This window comes from Oncorhynchus tshawytscha, unplaced genomic scaffold, assembly GCF_018296145.1.
Source record: "Oncorhynchus tshawytscha isolate Ot180627B unplaced genomic scaffold, Otsh_v2.0 Un_contig_10763_pilon_pilon, whole genome shotgun sequence".
NCBI lineage: Eukaryota > Metazoa > Chordata > Actinopteri > Salmoniformes > Salmonidae > Oncorhynchus > Oncorhynchus tshawytscha.
In genome coordinates this window covers 2,978-19,457 of record NW_024608683.1, presented here as the reverse complement: position 1 = coordinate 19,457, position 16,480 = coordinate 2,978, and the positions used below count along the sequence as shown (strand labels likewise).

Here is a 16,480-nt window from a genome sequence, read left to right as displayed (position 1 = left end):
GAGGATAGAACACACAGGAGAGGATAGAACACACAGGAGAGGATAGAACACACAGGAGAGGATAGAACACACAGGAGAGGATAGAACACACAGGAGAGATGGATAGAAGGATAGAACATCCATGATAGAAGGATAGAAGGATGGAACACACAGGATATAATGATATATCACACAGGAGAGGATAGAACACACAGGAGAGATGGATAGAAGGATAGAACATCCATGATAGAAGGATAGAAGGATGGAACACACAGGATAGAAGGATAGAAGGATAGAACATCCATGATAGAAGGATAGAAGGATAGAACACACAGGACAGAAGGATAGAACATCCATGATAGAAGGATAGAAGGATGGAACACACAGGATAGAAGGATAGATCACACAGGAGAGGATAGAACACACAGGAGAGATGGATAGAACATCCATGATAGAAGGATAGAAGGATGGAACACACAGGATATAATGATATATCACACAGGAGAGGATAGAACACACAGGAGAGATGGATAGAAGGATAGAACATCCATGATAGAAGGATAGAAGGATAGAACACACAGGACAGAAGGATAGAACATCCATGATAGAAGGATAGAAGGATGGAACACACAGGATAGAAGGATAGATCACACAGGAGAGGATAGAACACACAGGAGAGATGGATAGAAGGATAGAACATCCATGATAGAAGGATAGAAGGATAGAACACACAGGACAGAAGGATAGAACATCCATGATAGAAGGATAGAAGGATGGAACACACAGGATAGAAGGATAGATCACACAGGAGAGGATAGAACACACAGGAGAGATGGATAGAAGGATAGAACATCCATGATAGAAGGATAGAAGGATAGAACACACAGGACAGAAGGATAGAACATCCATGATAGAAGGATAGAAGGATGGAACACACATGATAGAAGGATAGAACACACAGGACAGAAGGATAGAACATCCATGATAGAAGGATAGAAGGATGGAACACACAGGATAGAAGGATAGATCACACAGGAGAGGATAGAACACACAGGAGAGATGGATAGAAGGATAGAACATCCATGATAGAAGGATAGATCACACAGGAGAGATGGATAGAACACACAGGAGAGATGGATAGAACACACAGGAGAGATGGATAGAACACACAGGAGAGATGGATAGAACACACAGGAGAGATGGATAGAACACACAGGAGAGATGGATAGAACACACAGGAGAGATGGATAGAACACACATGAGAGATGGATAGAAGGATAGAACACACAGGAGAGATGGATAGAAGGATAGAACACACAGGAGAGATGGATAGAAGGATAGAACACACAGGAGAGATGGATAGAAGGATAGAACACACAGGAGAGATGGATAGAACACACAGGAGAGATGGATAGAAGGATAGATCACACAGGAGAGATGGATAGAACACACAGGAGAGATGGATAGAACACACAGGAGAGATGGATAGAACACACAGGAGAGATGGATAGAACACACAGGAGAGATGGATAGAACACACATGAGAGATGGATAGAAGGATAGAACACACAGGAGAGATGGATAGAAGGATAGAACACACAGGAGAGATGGATAGAAGGATAGAACACACAGGAGAGATGGATAGAAGGATAGAACACACAGGAGAGATGGATAGAACACACAGGAGAGATGGATAGAACACACAGGAGAGATGGATAGAACACACAGGATATAAGGATAGAACACACAGGATATAAGGATAGATCACACAGGAGAGAAGGATAGAACACACAGGAGAGAAGGATAGAACACACACCATAGAAGGATAGAACACACAGGAGAGAAGGATAGAACACACAGGATAGAAGGATAGAACACACAGGAGAGAAGGATAGAACACACACCATAGAAGGATAGAACACACAGTATAGAAGGAAATAATGAGTCATGAAGAACAATGTTTCTGAAATCTTGGAGGGAGTCTGTTTCTGTTTCAATCTACACATTTTTAAGAACATTTTAAATGTTTCAGAAACAGATGAACAGAACTGTGTATGGGATATATAGTTGACGATATTTGTTGACATTCTTCAATTTAAACGTTGTACAGATGTAGGATCTTAATTTGGTCACTCGTTTGTTACTGAGAATTTTCCTATACAGCAGGAAATGAAACTTGTAGTGCTTTTTAGTTTAAGAAGGTTTCTAAAGTTTGTTATTTCAGACTTGCTTTCCCTTCACGATAATAGTATCAACCCCTACAAAAATGTCCATGAATTATAATCCACATAATTATTAACATTTCCTGTTGCTGCAGCATTTTCTTGCTGTTGCAAACTGGATCAAATTAAGGTCCTACATCTGTATGCTATGTAGTCCTTTCAGATGAGGATTAAGAAACCAGAATAATAAAGCATGTTAAATTAAATAGAGATAAGATTTGAGTCTAATGTATAAAATGATGGTATATTTTCTGACGCACAATGTGTAAGGAACAAAGAACACAAGGAACAATAACGATGGCATTGAAACCAGCTTCTATCAAATCACTGAGTTCCTTGATATTCCAACGGCACAGAGGATCTTTCATTCCATTTACCCTTATCAGTGTGCTATTACGGCTGTAATACAACGGCTGTAATACAACACAGAGGATCTTTCATTCCATTTACCCTTATCAGTGTGCTATTACGGCTGTAATACAACGGCTGTAATACAACACAGAGGACAAGAGATGCATTCAAAACCTACATTGAATTTCCTCTGGCCTTCGCCGCTTATTGTCTCATACAATTGCAGAAAAATACGTGCCTGTAGCTTAATGAAATACAGGAACCTGTAATACCCTGTTATGTGTGTCTAAGCAATACAACACAGAGGATTCTTTCATTCCATTTACCCTTATCAGAAATACAGGAACCCTGTATGTGTGTCTGTAGCTTAATGAAATACAGGAACCCTGTATGTGTGTCTGTAGCTTAATGAAATACAGGAACCCTGTATGTGTGTCTGTAGCTTAATGAAATACAGGAACCCTGTATGTGTGTCTGTAGCTTAATGAAATACAGGAACCCTGTATGTGTGTCTGTAGCTTAATGAAATACAGGAACCCTGTATGTGTGTCTGTAGCTTAATGAAATACAGGAACCCTGTATGTGTGCCTGTAGCTTAATGAAATACAGGAACCCTGTATGTGTGTCTGTAGCTCCTACAGGAACCCTGTATGTGTGTCTGTAGCTTAATGAAATACAGGAACCCTGTATGTGTGTCTGTAGCAATGAAATACAGGAACCCTGTATGTGTGTCTGTAGCTTAATGAAATACAGGAACCCTGTATGTGTGTCTGTAGCTTAATGAAATACAGGAACCCTGTATGTGTGTCTGTAGCTTAATGAAATACAGGAACCCTGTATGTGTGTCTGTAGCTTAATGAAATACAGGAACCCTGTATGTGTGTCTGTAGCTTAATGAAATACAGGAACCCTGTATGTGAGATAATAGGTGTCTGTAGCTTAATGAAAAAGTCAGGCTGCGTCCCTATTTCCTATGAAGTGCCCAGGTTTTGGTCAACAGTAGTGCACAATGAAGGCAAAAGTCAGGCTGCGTCCCTATTTCCTATGAAGTGCCCAGGTTTTGGTCAACAGTAGTGCACAATGAAGGCAAAGTCAGACTGCGTCCCTATTTCCTATGAAGTGCCCAGGTTTTGGTCAACAGTAGTGCACAATGAAGGCATAAGTCAGGCTGCGTCCCTATTTCCTATGAAGTGCCCAGGTTTTGGTCAACAGTAGTGCACAATGAAGGCAAAAGTCAGGCTGCGTCCCTATTTCCTATGAAGTGCCCAGGTTTTGGTCAACAGTAGTGCACAATGAAGGCAAAAGTCAGACTGCGTCCCTATTTCCTATGAAGTGCCCAGGTTTTGGTCAACAGTAGTGCACAATGAAGGCAAAAGTCAGGCTGCGTCCCTATTTCCTATGAAGTGCCCAGGTTTTGGTCAACAGTAGTGCACAATGAAGGCAAAAGTCAGGCTGCGTCCCTATTTACTATAAAGTGCCCAGGCTTTAGTCAAACATAGTGCACGATAAAGGGAACAGAATGCCATTTGGGATGCAGACCCAGACTAAAATTCCCCAATGTTATTTAGAAGATTTATTCATTTCATCTGATTTTAATCTTCATAGGCGTTTTTTCTGCTGAAGTAATTGTCCTCAGATCCCCTTACAGAGGACGACGGCCCCGAAGCTAATACATACAGAGTATAGGATCGTCTGAAGACATTCTGAGTACAATTACGTACAGTACACTTTGCCAAGAGTAAGCACCCTTGAACCTCGTAGAAGACGGACAAAACAGTGTTTTCATCTTCAGTGCATTTAGAAATCTACTTTATATCAATAGAAATCAAAGCGTAATTCCCTACATAACAGATACATCAGCATCACCATGGATTAGAGAAGAGCAGGAGAAAACAGCAAAAGGAAAGCTGGTTCACTTACATGACGCTGTTATCCCACAGTGCACAGTAAGGACTCAGGGTTCCCTGCATCACCAAGAAGAAGAGAGCACGCTGAAAACCTTCACTCATTAGATAACCACAACAAAATGACCAAAGCCTCGCAGATAGTCATTTCTGCACGCAATTATCCAAGAATAACTCACTAAACAAATTGTTCTTTTAAAACTAACGGCTATGGCAAGACCTCTTTAGATTGCAGTTCAGGGTTAAAATGTAAAATGCCAATGAGAATTGGTGGCAGTTTCACTTTGAATCACATTAGCCTCAATAAGCATTGAAGTACCCAACAATGGCTACAGCCACACGTTTAGAGTGCATTAGCCAACAAACAATGGTAGAGTAATTGATTCGATGATTAATTTGCAGGCGCCCAGTGTAGCAGGTGTGTCAGGGGAGAGAGAGAGAGAGAGAGAGACAGAGAGAGACAGAGAGACAGAGAGAGAGAGAGAGAGAGAGAGAGAGAGAGAGAGAGAGAGAGAGAGAGAGACAGAGAGACAGAGAGAGAGAGAGAGAGAGAGAGAGAGAGAGACAGAGAGAGAGAGAGAGAGAGACAGAGAGAGAGAGAGAGACAGAGAGACAGAGAGAGAGAGAGAGAGAGAGAGAGAGAGAGAGAGAGAGAGAGAGAGAGAGAGAGAGAGAGAGAGAGAGAGAGAGAGAGAGAGAGAGAGATGGCACACTGTCCAGATAATTACAAGGACAAGCTCTCTTTACAACCCTGGCCTTTTAGTTAATCTCTGAGATAAAGACTATCGTTCAGAGGTGTCGTCCAAGGTGATGCAAAGCAGCATGTCATTGTCAGAGCCCATATATTTCAACTTGTCCTCCTGATTCAGGTCTGGGCCTGTATTTATCAAGCGTCTCAGAGTAGTTGCCTTTAATAATGAAATGAATTAGGTTAATATGGACAGGGATGACCTGATCCTAGGTCAGCACTCGTACTCTGAGATGCTTTGTGAATATAGGTCCAGATATACAGTATCTTCTCTGTACAATTGACTTTGGTAACCGTGTTTGAGTGTGGACTCAAGTACATGGATTACCGTCATGTAACTGGGTCCAATGTACCGGTTACACAATTATCTGATTGGATATTAAACATCTGCCTTCTCTGTGTCACTTGTATGCCTTTTCAAGAAGTGAGGGAGTCTTGGGCAGGTACTTACATTGTGAGGAGGTCATTCTTGCCCTCAAATTAATTCAAATGAAAGATGAAAGATGAAAGATGAATAAAATAAAGGTCCTTACGTTGGCCAGGTGAGCCAGCTCGATCTCCAGGTGTGACTCTGTTATCCTGGGCTCTGGTCTCACTGTGACAGCAATGACTTTGGAGCTCACTGCCGTGTGGTTCCTGGGTGGAAAACAGAGTGATGTACACCATGAGATGGGGGTGGCAGGGTAGCATAGTGGTTAGAGCGTTGGGACTAGTAACTGGAAGGTTGCAAGTTCAAACCCCTGAGCTGACAAGGTACAAATCTGTCGTTCTGCCCCTGAACAGGCAGTTAACCCACTGTTCCTAGGCTGTCATTGAAAATAAGAATTAGTTCTTAACTGACTTGCCAGGTTAAATAAAGGTAATAAAAATAAAAAAAGGACACTGATTGGAAGTTGTGTCACTTAGGCACTGCTACATAAATACCGTGTGTTCGGTCCCACTTTAAACAAAGTACATCTTATAAAGGCTATATATAGCTTCATAATGGCTTCACGATCACTACATAAAGGCTTTATAAGCACTACATAAATGCTTCACAAACCATATGACTAAACTTTATGTTCTGTCTTATTATAAGGGTATATGTCAGACAAATGCATTACAATCTCTGGGAGAGTTTTCTTTGTGAGTCAGGATTTTATTTTTGGGGGAGTTTGCACAAAAGGTGTGTTAATAAATGTTTCCCTAAATGAGTTGTGTTTCATAGACTTACCAAAGATTATTATAAGGGTATATGTCAGACAAATGCATTACAATCTCTGGAAGAGTTTTCTTTGTGAGTCAGGATTTAATTTTTTGGGGAGTTTGCACAAAAGGCGTGTTAATAAATGTTTCCCTAAATGAGTTGTGTTTCATAGACTTACCAAAGATTATTATAAGGGTATATGTCAGACAAATGCATTACAATCTCTGGGAGAGTTTTCTTTGTGAGTCAGGATTTTATTTTTGGGGGGAGTTTGCACAAAAGGTGTGTTAATAACATTTTTCCTAAATGAGTTGTGTTTCATAGACTTACCAAAGATAAAATCCTATACAACGTTTACAACATGACCCCTCATTCAGAATGTTGATACTATTGATGCACATTCAGGTTCATCTGATATTATCAATGTCCTTTGATGCAAAGAACAACACAAAATGTCATGTCACACCTCTCTGTGAGGCACTTGACAAACACACCTGCTGTGGCACTGCAGGACAAGACCTGACACACAAAATGACACACGTGAAGCAAGTCAACCCAAATACATGTGAACTGGAGCCCAGACAGAGCGAGAGGAGAGAAATTAGGCACAACTTAGGCACTGGGGGCCAACTTAGGGGGGGCCAACTTAGGTGTGATATCATGGTCCATTTGGAGCGAGTCACAAAAGATTGAAAATAGACACGTCTGGAGGTCTGGCCTTTTCTACGTTAAATGAATCACAGTGAAGTGTCTCTACCAAACAACCTCAATCTAACAGAGATCTTTAAACACTGTCTGTATCACAAATGGCACCCAATTCCCTTTTTACTGCACTACTACAAAAGTACTACACAGTATTTATTCTGGAACCACATTAGCTGCTGCCTTCCTGGGGTCCAGGGAATAGGGTGCCATTTGGGATGCATTCCGTGCTTCCACCTCATCTCATGCAGTGTATATCTAGTCTATCTCCACTGCAAAGCAAGACAAATCCCCAAACCAACTTCAAATGACACGCCTCCTCTCCTTTTGTCTTTAGCTTATTTACTTCCTGAATATAGATATGGAGGGGGGGGGGATTCTATTGCTGAATAAAAATGGATGACTTACTCTCTACAGTGGTAATGTGATTTGAAACATAATAATACATTGTAGTTCATGAAAGGGTGACTTGGTAGAAAGCGGTCTTGGTACACTTCTGAGCCTGCCTCTGTTCTCACCTCACCTGAACTGCCCCACAAAAAGAGAATGAAAGAGAACTACTCAAAAGGAAGTTAATTGGAGCCTTTCTACTTTTCCAGGTTCAGATCTACACTATGTCCTCTTTGCACTTCGTTTGTCTTTATCTTCAAGGGAACGTGTGTCATGGGGTGGAGAACAGAGAATGTCACATTTCCTTTCCCTCTTTCATCTCTCTCTCTTTCATTTACCTCCTGGGGAAACAAAACAGTAGGTTGTGACACCACCAAACTGATACTACAATGACTGACTGATTCAAATGGCACCCTACTCCCTATAATATAGTGCACTACTTTTGACTGGGCCCAAAGGACTCTGGTCAAAAGTAGTGCTAAATGTAGGGAATAGTGTGCCATTTTGGTTTCTGACTGACAGTGTCTGACCTACAGTTCTCTAGGGAGGGTCGGAGAAGGTTCTAGAGCTCTCAGCTGGGCCCAAAGATGTTCCATAGAACGTCTGGAACTCTCTAGAGAGAAAGACTGGGTTCGATGTTTGATCCTGGGCAAGAACACCACAATCTGGGTCAGTCTGTCTGCTGTTTCCATAAACAGGCCACATAACTAAGTCAAATATGGATTTAGGACTGGATCACAAAGAAAACTAGTGCAGATACAACATCAATGGGTGGCTTTTATAAGAGTAGAATATCAGTGACCAGAGGAAATACAATAACAATGGATGGCTTTTATAAGAGTAGAATATCAGTGACCAGAGGAAATACAATAACAATGGATGGCTTTTATAAGAGTAGAATATCAGTGACCAGAGGAAATACAATAACAATGGGTGGCTTTTATGGCATAAGTATCAGTGACCAGAGGAAATACAATAACAATGGATGGCTTTTATAAGAGTAGAATATCAGTGACCAGAGGAAATACAGGAGGAAATATCAGTGACCAGAGGAAATACACAATGGGTGGCTTTTATAAGAGTAGAATATCAGTGACCAGAGGAAATACATCAATGGGTGGCTTTTATAAGAGAATATCAGTGACCAGAAAATACAATAACAATGGATGGCTTTTATAAGAGTAGAATATCAGTGACCAGAGGAAATACAATAACAATGGATGGCTTTTATAAGAGTAGAATATCAGTGACCAGAGGAAATACAACATCAATGGGTGGCTTTTATAAGAGTAGAATATCAGTGACCAGAGGAAATACAATAACAATGGATGGCTTTTATAAGAGTAGAATATCAGTGACCAGAGGAAATACAATAACAATGGATGGCTTTTATAAGAGTAGAATATCAGTGACCAGAGGAAATACAATAACAATGGATGGCTTTTATAAGAGTAGAATATCAGTGACCAGAGGAAATACAATAACAATGGATGGCTTTTATAAGAGTAGAATATCAGTGACCATTGGAAATCTATCTGCACTGCTAATGCTATAATTTCATCAGTAGATTATATATATTTGACTATATTTTCTTCAGGACCATCCTACAGTGGGCTAATGTATAGTTGTAGTGCAGCACTCCCAAGGAAGCTAAGAATAGCAACATCATTTCTTTGAAAGGTTGGAGTGCTGTGTTGTTTGGGTTAGTTGAGACTGGGAACAAAGAAACGGGACCCCGTGCGTAGATCACTGCTCTGAGGAGAGACTGACTGATGGCTGCATTTCACTTCAGGTAGATACCATTGCTGAGTGTGTTATTTTATCTTATCTGCTATTGGTTTTCCTCTCAGTGTACGAGGACCTGTTGCAAAAGCTGTCTACTCTGTCAAAAGCAAGCTTTGTGCAACAGGAAAATACATCTGATTGTGGGTTGTTGTAGGTAACATCTCTAGCCAGCTAGCTAACATGTAGCCAGTAGCTAACTATCTAGCTATCCAGCACTGTACACTAGCGCTAACTAATTATGTGAGAGAAACATTAATAGCAACCCATATTGACAAAGTGAAAACATGCATTGAGAAAATGTTTGCTAATTAACAGAAAATGAAATATATAAATATCTCATTTGCGTAAGCATTCACACCTCTGAGTCAATACATGTTAGAATCACCTTTGTAGTGACTGGGTGTATTGATACACCGTCTAAAGTGTAATTCATAACTTTAACATGCTCAGAGGGATATTCAATGTCTGCTTAAAAAAAGAAAAAAACATCTACCAATTAGTTGCCCTTCTTTGTGAGGCATTGGAAAATCCCATTCGTCTTTTATGGAATCTGTGCTGAATCTGTGTTTGAAACTCACTGCTCGACTAAGGGATCTTATAGATCATTGTATGTGTGGGGTACAGAGGTGAGGTAGTTGTTCAAAAATCATGTTAAACACTATTATTTCATACCGAGTGACTCCATGCAACTTATTATGTGACTTGTTAAGCACAGTTTTACTGCTGAATTTATTTAGGCTTGTCATAACAAAGGGGTTGAATACTTATTACATTTTCAGCTTTCAGCTTTTCAGCTTTTCATTTTAAATTACTTTGTTAAAATTTCTAAAAACATCATTCCACTTTGACATTATGACACAACACCTCAATTTGAATCCATTTTAATAGAACAAAATGTGGAAAAAGGGGTGTGAATACTTTCTGAAGGCTCTGTATATTTTTACCCACAGAAGCTGATGGGTGGCACGCCCATCATAGAGAATAATGCTTCTAGATAACTGACGTTAGCTAAGTAGAGGACTTGGCCACATTCCTAGGCTCGTTCTGTATCAGCATAAGAGAGAAGAGATTGATAAAGTCATTGCTATAATTTTAATAAAGTACTGATGTGTACAAATTTTTGTGACAAAAATGGGGCGGCAGGGTAGCAAGTTCAAACCCCCAAGCTGACAAGGTACAAATCTGTCGTTCTGCCCCTGAACAGGCAGTTAACCCACTGTTCCTAGGCCGTCATTGAAAATAAGAATTTGTTCTTAACTGACTTGCCTAGTTAAATAAAGGTAAAATAAAAAATAAAAACATGAACTCATATTAACTTAACACAGATGGTTGTTGTGATATGTAGTTCACTGTATCTTACTTCGTATAGCTTTTGCTCGGGCATCCTTTTGTCTTTCACTCTATGCAAGAGATTCAAATTCTAGGCTTGTGTCCCGAATGGCACCCTATTCCCTACAAAGTGTACTTTAGATCAGAGCCCTACATAGGGAATAGGGTGTGATTTCATATGCAGCCTTGCTCTAACTGGATGAGAGCCTTGACGATACGTAATGACAGTAATGTCCAAACTGATAAACAGAATAACTAACAATATTGGAAACCAGCTTGAAAGCATAAACCAACCATGAAATATTGCTTAGTCGTCCGTTGTCCCTTCTAATTAGTAGTATGAGAACATAATATGATTTAACCAGGATGGAGTTCAGATATTATGATGATTATTTTAACCCAATTTTGTGTTGCTTCCCGAATGGTACCCTATTCCTTATTTAGTGCACTACTTTTGACCAGGGCTTTGGTCAAAAGTAGTAGATTATATAGGGAATGGGGTGCGATTTGGGACACAGATGTGGTGTCATCCTCCTCAGCAGAAAGCAGAGATTAATTGTTGTTGAGTCTGGGAGCAAAGCTTGTCGTTTTAATTCATGAAAAGTTACAGGGAAACTTGAGTTGATCAGCTTTGATGGATTCTTTGATAATTGGCTTGTCATCTATGGATTACACGACTGAACGATTGTATTCTACTACGATATTCTGAAAGAAAGCGATGCCATTTTTCCTTTTGAAGTATTGATGATGTTCTGGTAGAATGATGCATCATGGTAGTAATATGTCTGTTTTACCTCCACATCATGTTTGATCTACTGTATATAATGTACCTTGAGAAGGGTTTTTGTATACTCGTAGGTACAGTAGTATGTATAGTGCAGTACGTAAAATGAGCTTTTGCAAGTACATATAGTGCAATGTAGAGGCCATTTCCTGGAAAAGCAAAGTGTAAGGAGTCTTTTATGAACCTCCCTGGATAGCCTACACTACCTGTGAAATACTATTGGAGGATTTACACTCAGGCAGTGCAGCAGACACTTTGTCAGAGAATAAAGTTGACATCATATTTTACATCTCACTGCTGTCTCGCCTGGACCGTGTCCCAAATGACTACTTATTCCCTCTGTCTCCCTCTCCCCTGCTGAGAGACAGAGAGAGAGACAGTGAGAGACAGAGAGGGACAGAGAGAGAGACAGAGAGAGACAGAGAGGGACAGAGAGAGAGACAGAGAAGGACAGAGAGATAGAGAGAGAGACAGAGAGAGAGACAGAGGGAGAGAGACAGAGATAGAGACAGGGAGAGAGACAGAGAGGGACAGAGAGAGGGAGAGAGAGAGAGAGACAGAGAGAGAGACAGAGAGAGGACAGAGAGAGATAGAGAGAGACAGAGAGAGACAGAGAGAGATAGAGAGAGAGAGACAGAGATAGAGACAGAGAGAGAGACAGAGAGAGACAGAGAGAGAGACAGAGAGAGAGAGACAGAGAGAGACAGACAGAGAGAGAGACAGGGAGAGAGACAGAGAAGGACAGACAGAGAGAGAGAGACAGAGAGAGAGACAGAGGGAGAGAGACAGAGATAGAGACAGGGAGAGAGACAGAGAGGGAGAGAGAGAGGGAGAGAGAGAGAGAGACAGAGAGAGAGACAGAGAGAGAGACAGAGAGAGATAGAGAGAGACAGAGAGAGACAGAGAGAGATAGAGAGAGAGAGAGAGAGAGAGAGAGAGAGAGAGAGAGAGAGAGAGAGACAGAGAGAGATAGAGAGAGAGAGAGAGACAGAGAGAGAGCGAGACAGAGAGAGAGACAGGGAGAGAGACAGAGAGAGAGAGAGACAGAGAGAGGAGTGACAGAGACAGAGACAGCGAGAGAGAGAGACAGAGAGAGAAGGAGTGACAGAGAGAGAAGGAGTGACAGAGAGAAAGAGAGTGACAGAGAGACAGAGATATGTTGATAGAGAAGATGTATGGTCCATCTTACCTTGGTGAAGGCAGCATCAGTCCCAGAGTCTTGTACAGGACTGTCCCCAGGATGAAAACAGGTGATCCATCCATGTCTGATGGGCAGAAGGAAATAAGTTTGGACACCGTTGGTTACAGGACAGTTTAGTTGTGGTAGTGGTTGTACAGTGTCTTATGAATGGGCTGGCCATCTGAAAGATGTAATGAACCTTAATAATCTCAACAACACCACAGCGCAGGGTCAACAGATAGTCATAAACCAACATATCAGGCCACAGACACAGACTAACTCTTAATGATGGGCTTTATTTGGAGCTATATTTGACCAGGCAGCGAAACAAGCCACTTCACAACTTTCCTGCCAACAGCAATCAGCTAATTTGTCCTCAACAATGAACCATTGATAAAGGGTAAGGGATGGTCCAATGAATCTTTGCCTGTAAGGCAGTGGTCACTTCAAGACCTTCCTAATCAATCACCAAACACTTCTGTAGAAATGCCACAAATAAAGGCTTTGCACTCCTTTTATGTATTTGTGTTGTGCTGTTTGTGGGAGGTGCACTTGATTCAGAAGCCCTGTGGGTGGTAGGTGCACTTGATTCAGAAGCCCTGTGGGTGGTAGGTGCACTTGATTCAGAAGCCCTGTGGGTGGTAGGTGCACTTGATTCAGAAGCCCTGTGGGTGGTAGGTGCACTTGATTCAGAAGCCCTGTGGGTGGTAGGTGCACTTGATTCAGAAGCCCTGTGGGTGGTAGGTGCACTTGATTCAGAAGCCCTGTGGGTGGTAGGTGCACTTGATTCAGAAGCCCTGTGGGTGGTAGGTGCACTTGATTCAGAAGCCCTGTGGGTGGTAGGTGCACTTGATTCAGAAGCCCTGTGGGTGGTAGGTGATTCACCCTTGATTCAGAAGCCCTGTGGGTGGTAGGTGCACTTGATTCAGAAGCCCTGTGTGGTGGTGCACTTGATTCAGAAGCCCTGTGGGTGGTAGGTGCACTTGATTCAGAAGCCCTGTGGGTGGTAGGTGCACTTGATTCAGAAGCCCTGTGGGTGGTAGGTGCACTTGATTCAGAAGCCCTGTGGGTGGTAGGTGCACTTGATTCAGAAGCCCTGTGGGTGGTAGGTGCACTTGATTCAGAAGCCCTGTGGGTGGTGGTGCACTTGATTCAGAAGCCCTGTGGGTGGTAGGTGCACTTGATTCAGAAGCCCTGTGGGTGGTAGGTGCACTTGATTCAGAAGCCCTGTGGGTGGTAGGTGATTCACCCTTGATTCAGAAGCCCTGTGGGTGGTAGGTGCACTTGATTCAGAAGCCCTGTGGGTGGTAGGTGCACTTGATTCAGAAGCCCTGTGGGTGGTGCACTTGATTCAGTGCACTTGATTCAGAAGCCCTGTGGGTGGTAGGTGCACTTGATTCAGAAGCCCTGTGGGTGGTAGGTGCACTTGATTCAGAAGCCCTGTGGGTGGTAGGTGCACTTGATTCAGAAGCCCTGTGGGTGGTAGGTGCACTTGATTCAGAAGCCCTGTGGGTGGTAGGTGCACTTGATTCAGAAGCCCTGTGGGTGGTAGGTGCACTTGATTCAGCCCTGTGGGTGGTAGCCCTGATGAAGGTGCACTTGATTCAGAAGCCCTGTGGGTGGTAGGTGCACTCTGATTCAGAAGCCCTGATTCAGAAGCCCTGTGGGTGGTAGGTGCACCCTGATTCAGAAGCCCTGTGGGTGGTAGGTGCACTTGATTCAGAAGCCCTGTGGGTGGTAGGTGCACTTGATTCAGAAGCCCTGTGGGTGGTAGGTGCACTTGATTCAGAAGCCCTGTGGGTGGTGGTGCACTTGATTCAGAAGCCCTGTGGGTGGTAGGTGCACTTGATTCAGAAGCCCTGTGGGTGGTAGGTGCACTTGATTCAGAAGCCCTGTGGGTGGTAGGTGCACTTGATTCAGAAGCCCTGTGGGTGGTAGGTGCACTTGATTCAGAAGCCCTGTGGGTGGTAGGTGCACTTGATTCAGAAGCCCTGTGGGTGGTAGGTGCACTTGATTCAGAAGCCCTGTGGGTGGTAGGTGCACTTGATTCAGAAGCCCTGTGGGTGGTAGGTGCACTTGATTCAGAAGCCCTGTGGGTGGTAGGTGCACTTGATTCAGAAGCCCTGTGGGTGGTAGGTGCACTTGATTCAGAAGCCCTGTGGGTGGTAGGTGCACTTGATTCAGAAGCCCTGTGGGTGGTAGGTGCACTTGATTCAGAAGCCCTGTGGGTGGTAGGTGCACTTGATTCAGAAGCCCTGTGGGTGGTAGGTGCACTTGATTCAGAAGCCCTGTGGGTGGTAGGTGCACTTGATTCAGAAGCCCTGTGGGTGGTAGGTGCACTTGATTCAGAAGCCCTGTGGGTGGTAGGTGCACTTGATTCAGAAGCCCTGTGGGTGGTAGGTGCACTTGATTCAGAAGCCCTGTGGGTGGTAGGTGCACTTGATTCAGAAGCCCTGTGGGTGGTAGGTGCACTTGATTCAGAAGCCCTGTGGGTGGTAGGTGCACTTGATTCAGAAGCCCTGTGGGTGGTAGGTGCACTTGATTCAGAAGCCCTGTGGGTGGTAGGTGCACTTGATTCAGAAGCCCTGTGGGTGGTAGGTGCACTTGATTCAGAAGCCCTGTGGGTGGTAGGTGCACTTGATTCAGAAGCCCTGTGGGTGGTAGGTGCACTTGATTCAGAAGCCCTGTGGGTGGTAGGTGCACTTGATTCAGAAGCCCTGTGGGTGGGTGGTAGGTGCACTTGATTCAGAAGCCCTGTGGGTGGTAGGTGCACTTGATTCAGAAGCCCTGTGGGTGGTAGGTGCACTTGATTCAGAAGCCCTGTGGGTGGTAGGTGATTCAGAAGCCCTGTGGGTGGTAGGTGCACTTGATTCAGAAGCCCTGTGGGTGGTAGGTGCACTTGATTCAGAAGCCCTGTGGGTGGTAGATTCAGAAGTGCACTTGATTCAGAAGCCCTGTGGGTGGTAGGTGCACTTGATTCAGAAGCCCTGTGGGTGGTAGGTGCACTTGATTCAGAAGCCCTGTGGGTGGTAGGTGCACTTGATTCAGAAGCCCTGTGGGTGGTAGGTGCACTTGATTCAGAAGCCCTGTGGGTGGTAGGTGCACTTGATTCAGAAGCCCTGTGGGTGGTAGGTGCACTTGATTCAGAAGCCCTGTGGGTGGTAGGTGCACTTGATTCAGAAGCCCTGTGGGTGGTAGGTGCACTTGATTCAGAAGCCCTGTGGGTGGTAGGTGCACTTGATTCAGAAGCCCTGTGGGTGGTAGGTGCACTTGATTCAGAAGCCCTGTGGGTGGTGGGTGCACTTGATTCAGAAGCCCTGTGGGTGGTAGGTGCACTTGATTCAGAAGCCCTGTGGGTGGTAGGTGCACTTGATTCAGAAGCCCTGTGGGTGGTAGGTGCACTTGATTCAGAAGCCCTGTGGGTGGTAGGTGCACTTGATTCAGAAGCCCTGTGGGTGGTAGGTGCACTTGATTCAGAAGCCCTGTGGGTGGTAGGTGCACTTGATTCAGAAGCCCTGTGGGTGGGAGGTGCACTTGATTCAGAAGCCCTGTGGGTGGTAGGTGCACTTGATTCAGAAGCCCTGTGGGTGGTAGGTGCACTTGATTCAGAAGCCCTGTGGGTGGTAGGTGCACTTGATTCAGAAGCCCTGTGGGTGGTAGGTGCACTTGATTCAGAAGCCCTGTGGGTGGTAGGTGCATTGATTCAGAAGCCCTGTGGGTGGGAGGTGCACTTGATTCAGAAGCCCTGTGGGTGGTAGGTGCACTTGATTCAGAAGCCCTGTGGGTGGTAGGTGCACAGATTCAGAGCCCTGTGGGAGGTGCACTGATTCAAGCCCTGTGGGTGGTAGGTGCACTTGATTCAGAAGCCCTGTGGGTGGTAGGTTTGATTCTGAAGCCCTGTGGGTGGTAGGTGCACTTGA

At 43.8% G+C, this 16,480-nt stretch overlaps 1 protein-coding gene across 1 annotated transcript in view; it reads right to left on the bottom strand.

The window, feature by feature from the left end:
• The window catches only part of LOC121843720 (adhesion G protein-coupled receptor B3-like), a gene marked incomplete at both ends in the record, with an annotated part of 31,540 nt that extends 18,895 nt beyond the window's left edge, over window positions 1–12,645 (bottom strand). The window contains 3 exon segments of the mRNA XM_042313504.1: window positions 4,473–4,516; window positions 5,738–5,840; window positions 12,570–12,645. Coding sequence (XP_042169438.1) covers window positions 4,473–4,516; window positions 5,738–5,840; window positions 12,570–12,645 — 223 coding nt within the window.
• Between the last annotated feature and the right edge of the window lie 3,835 nt (window positions 12,646–16,480).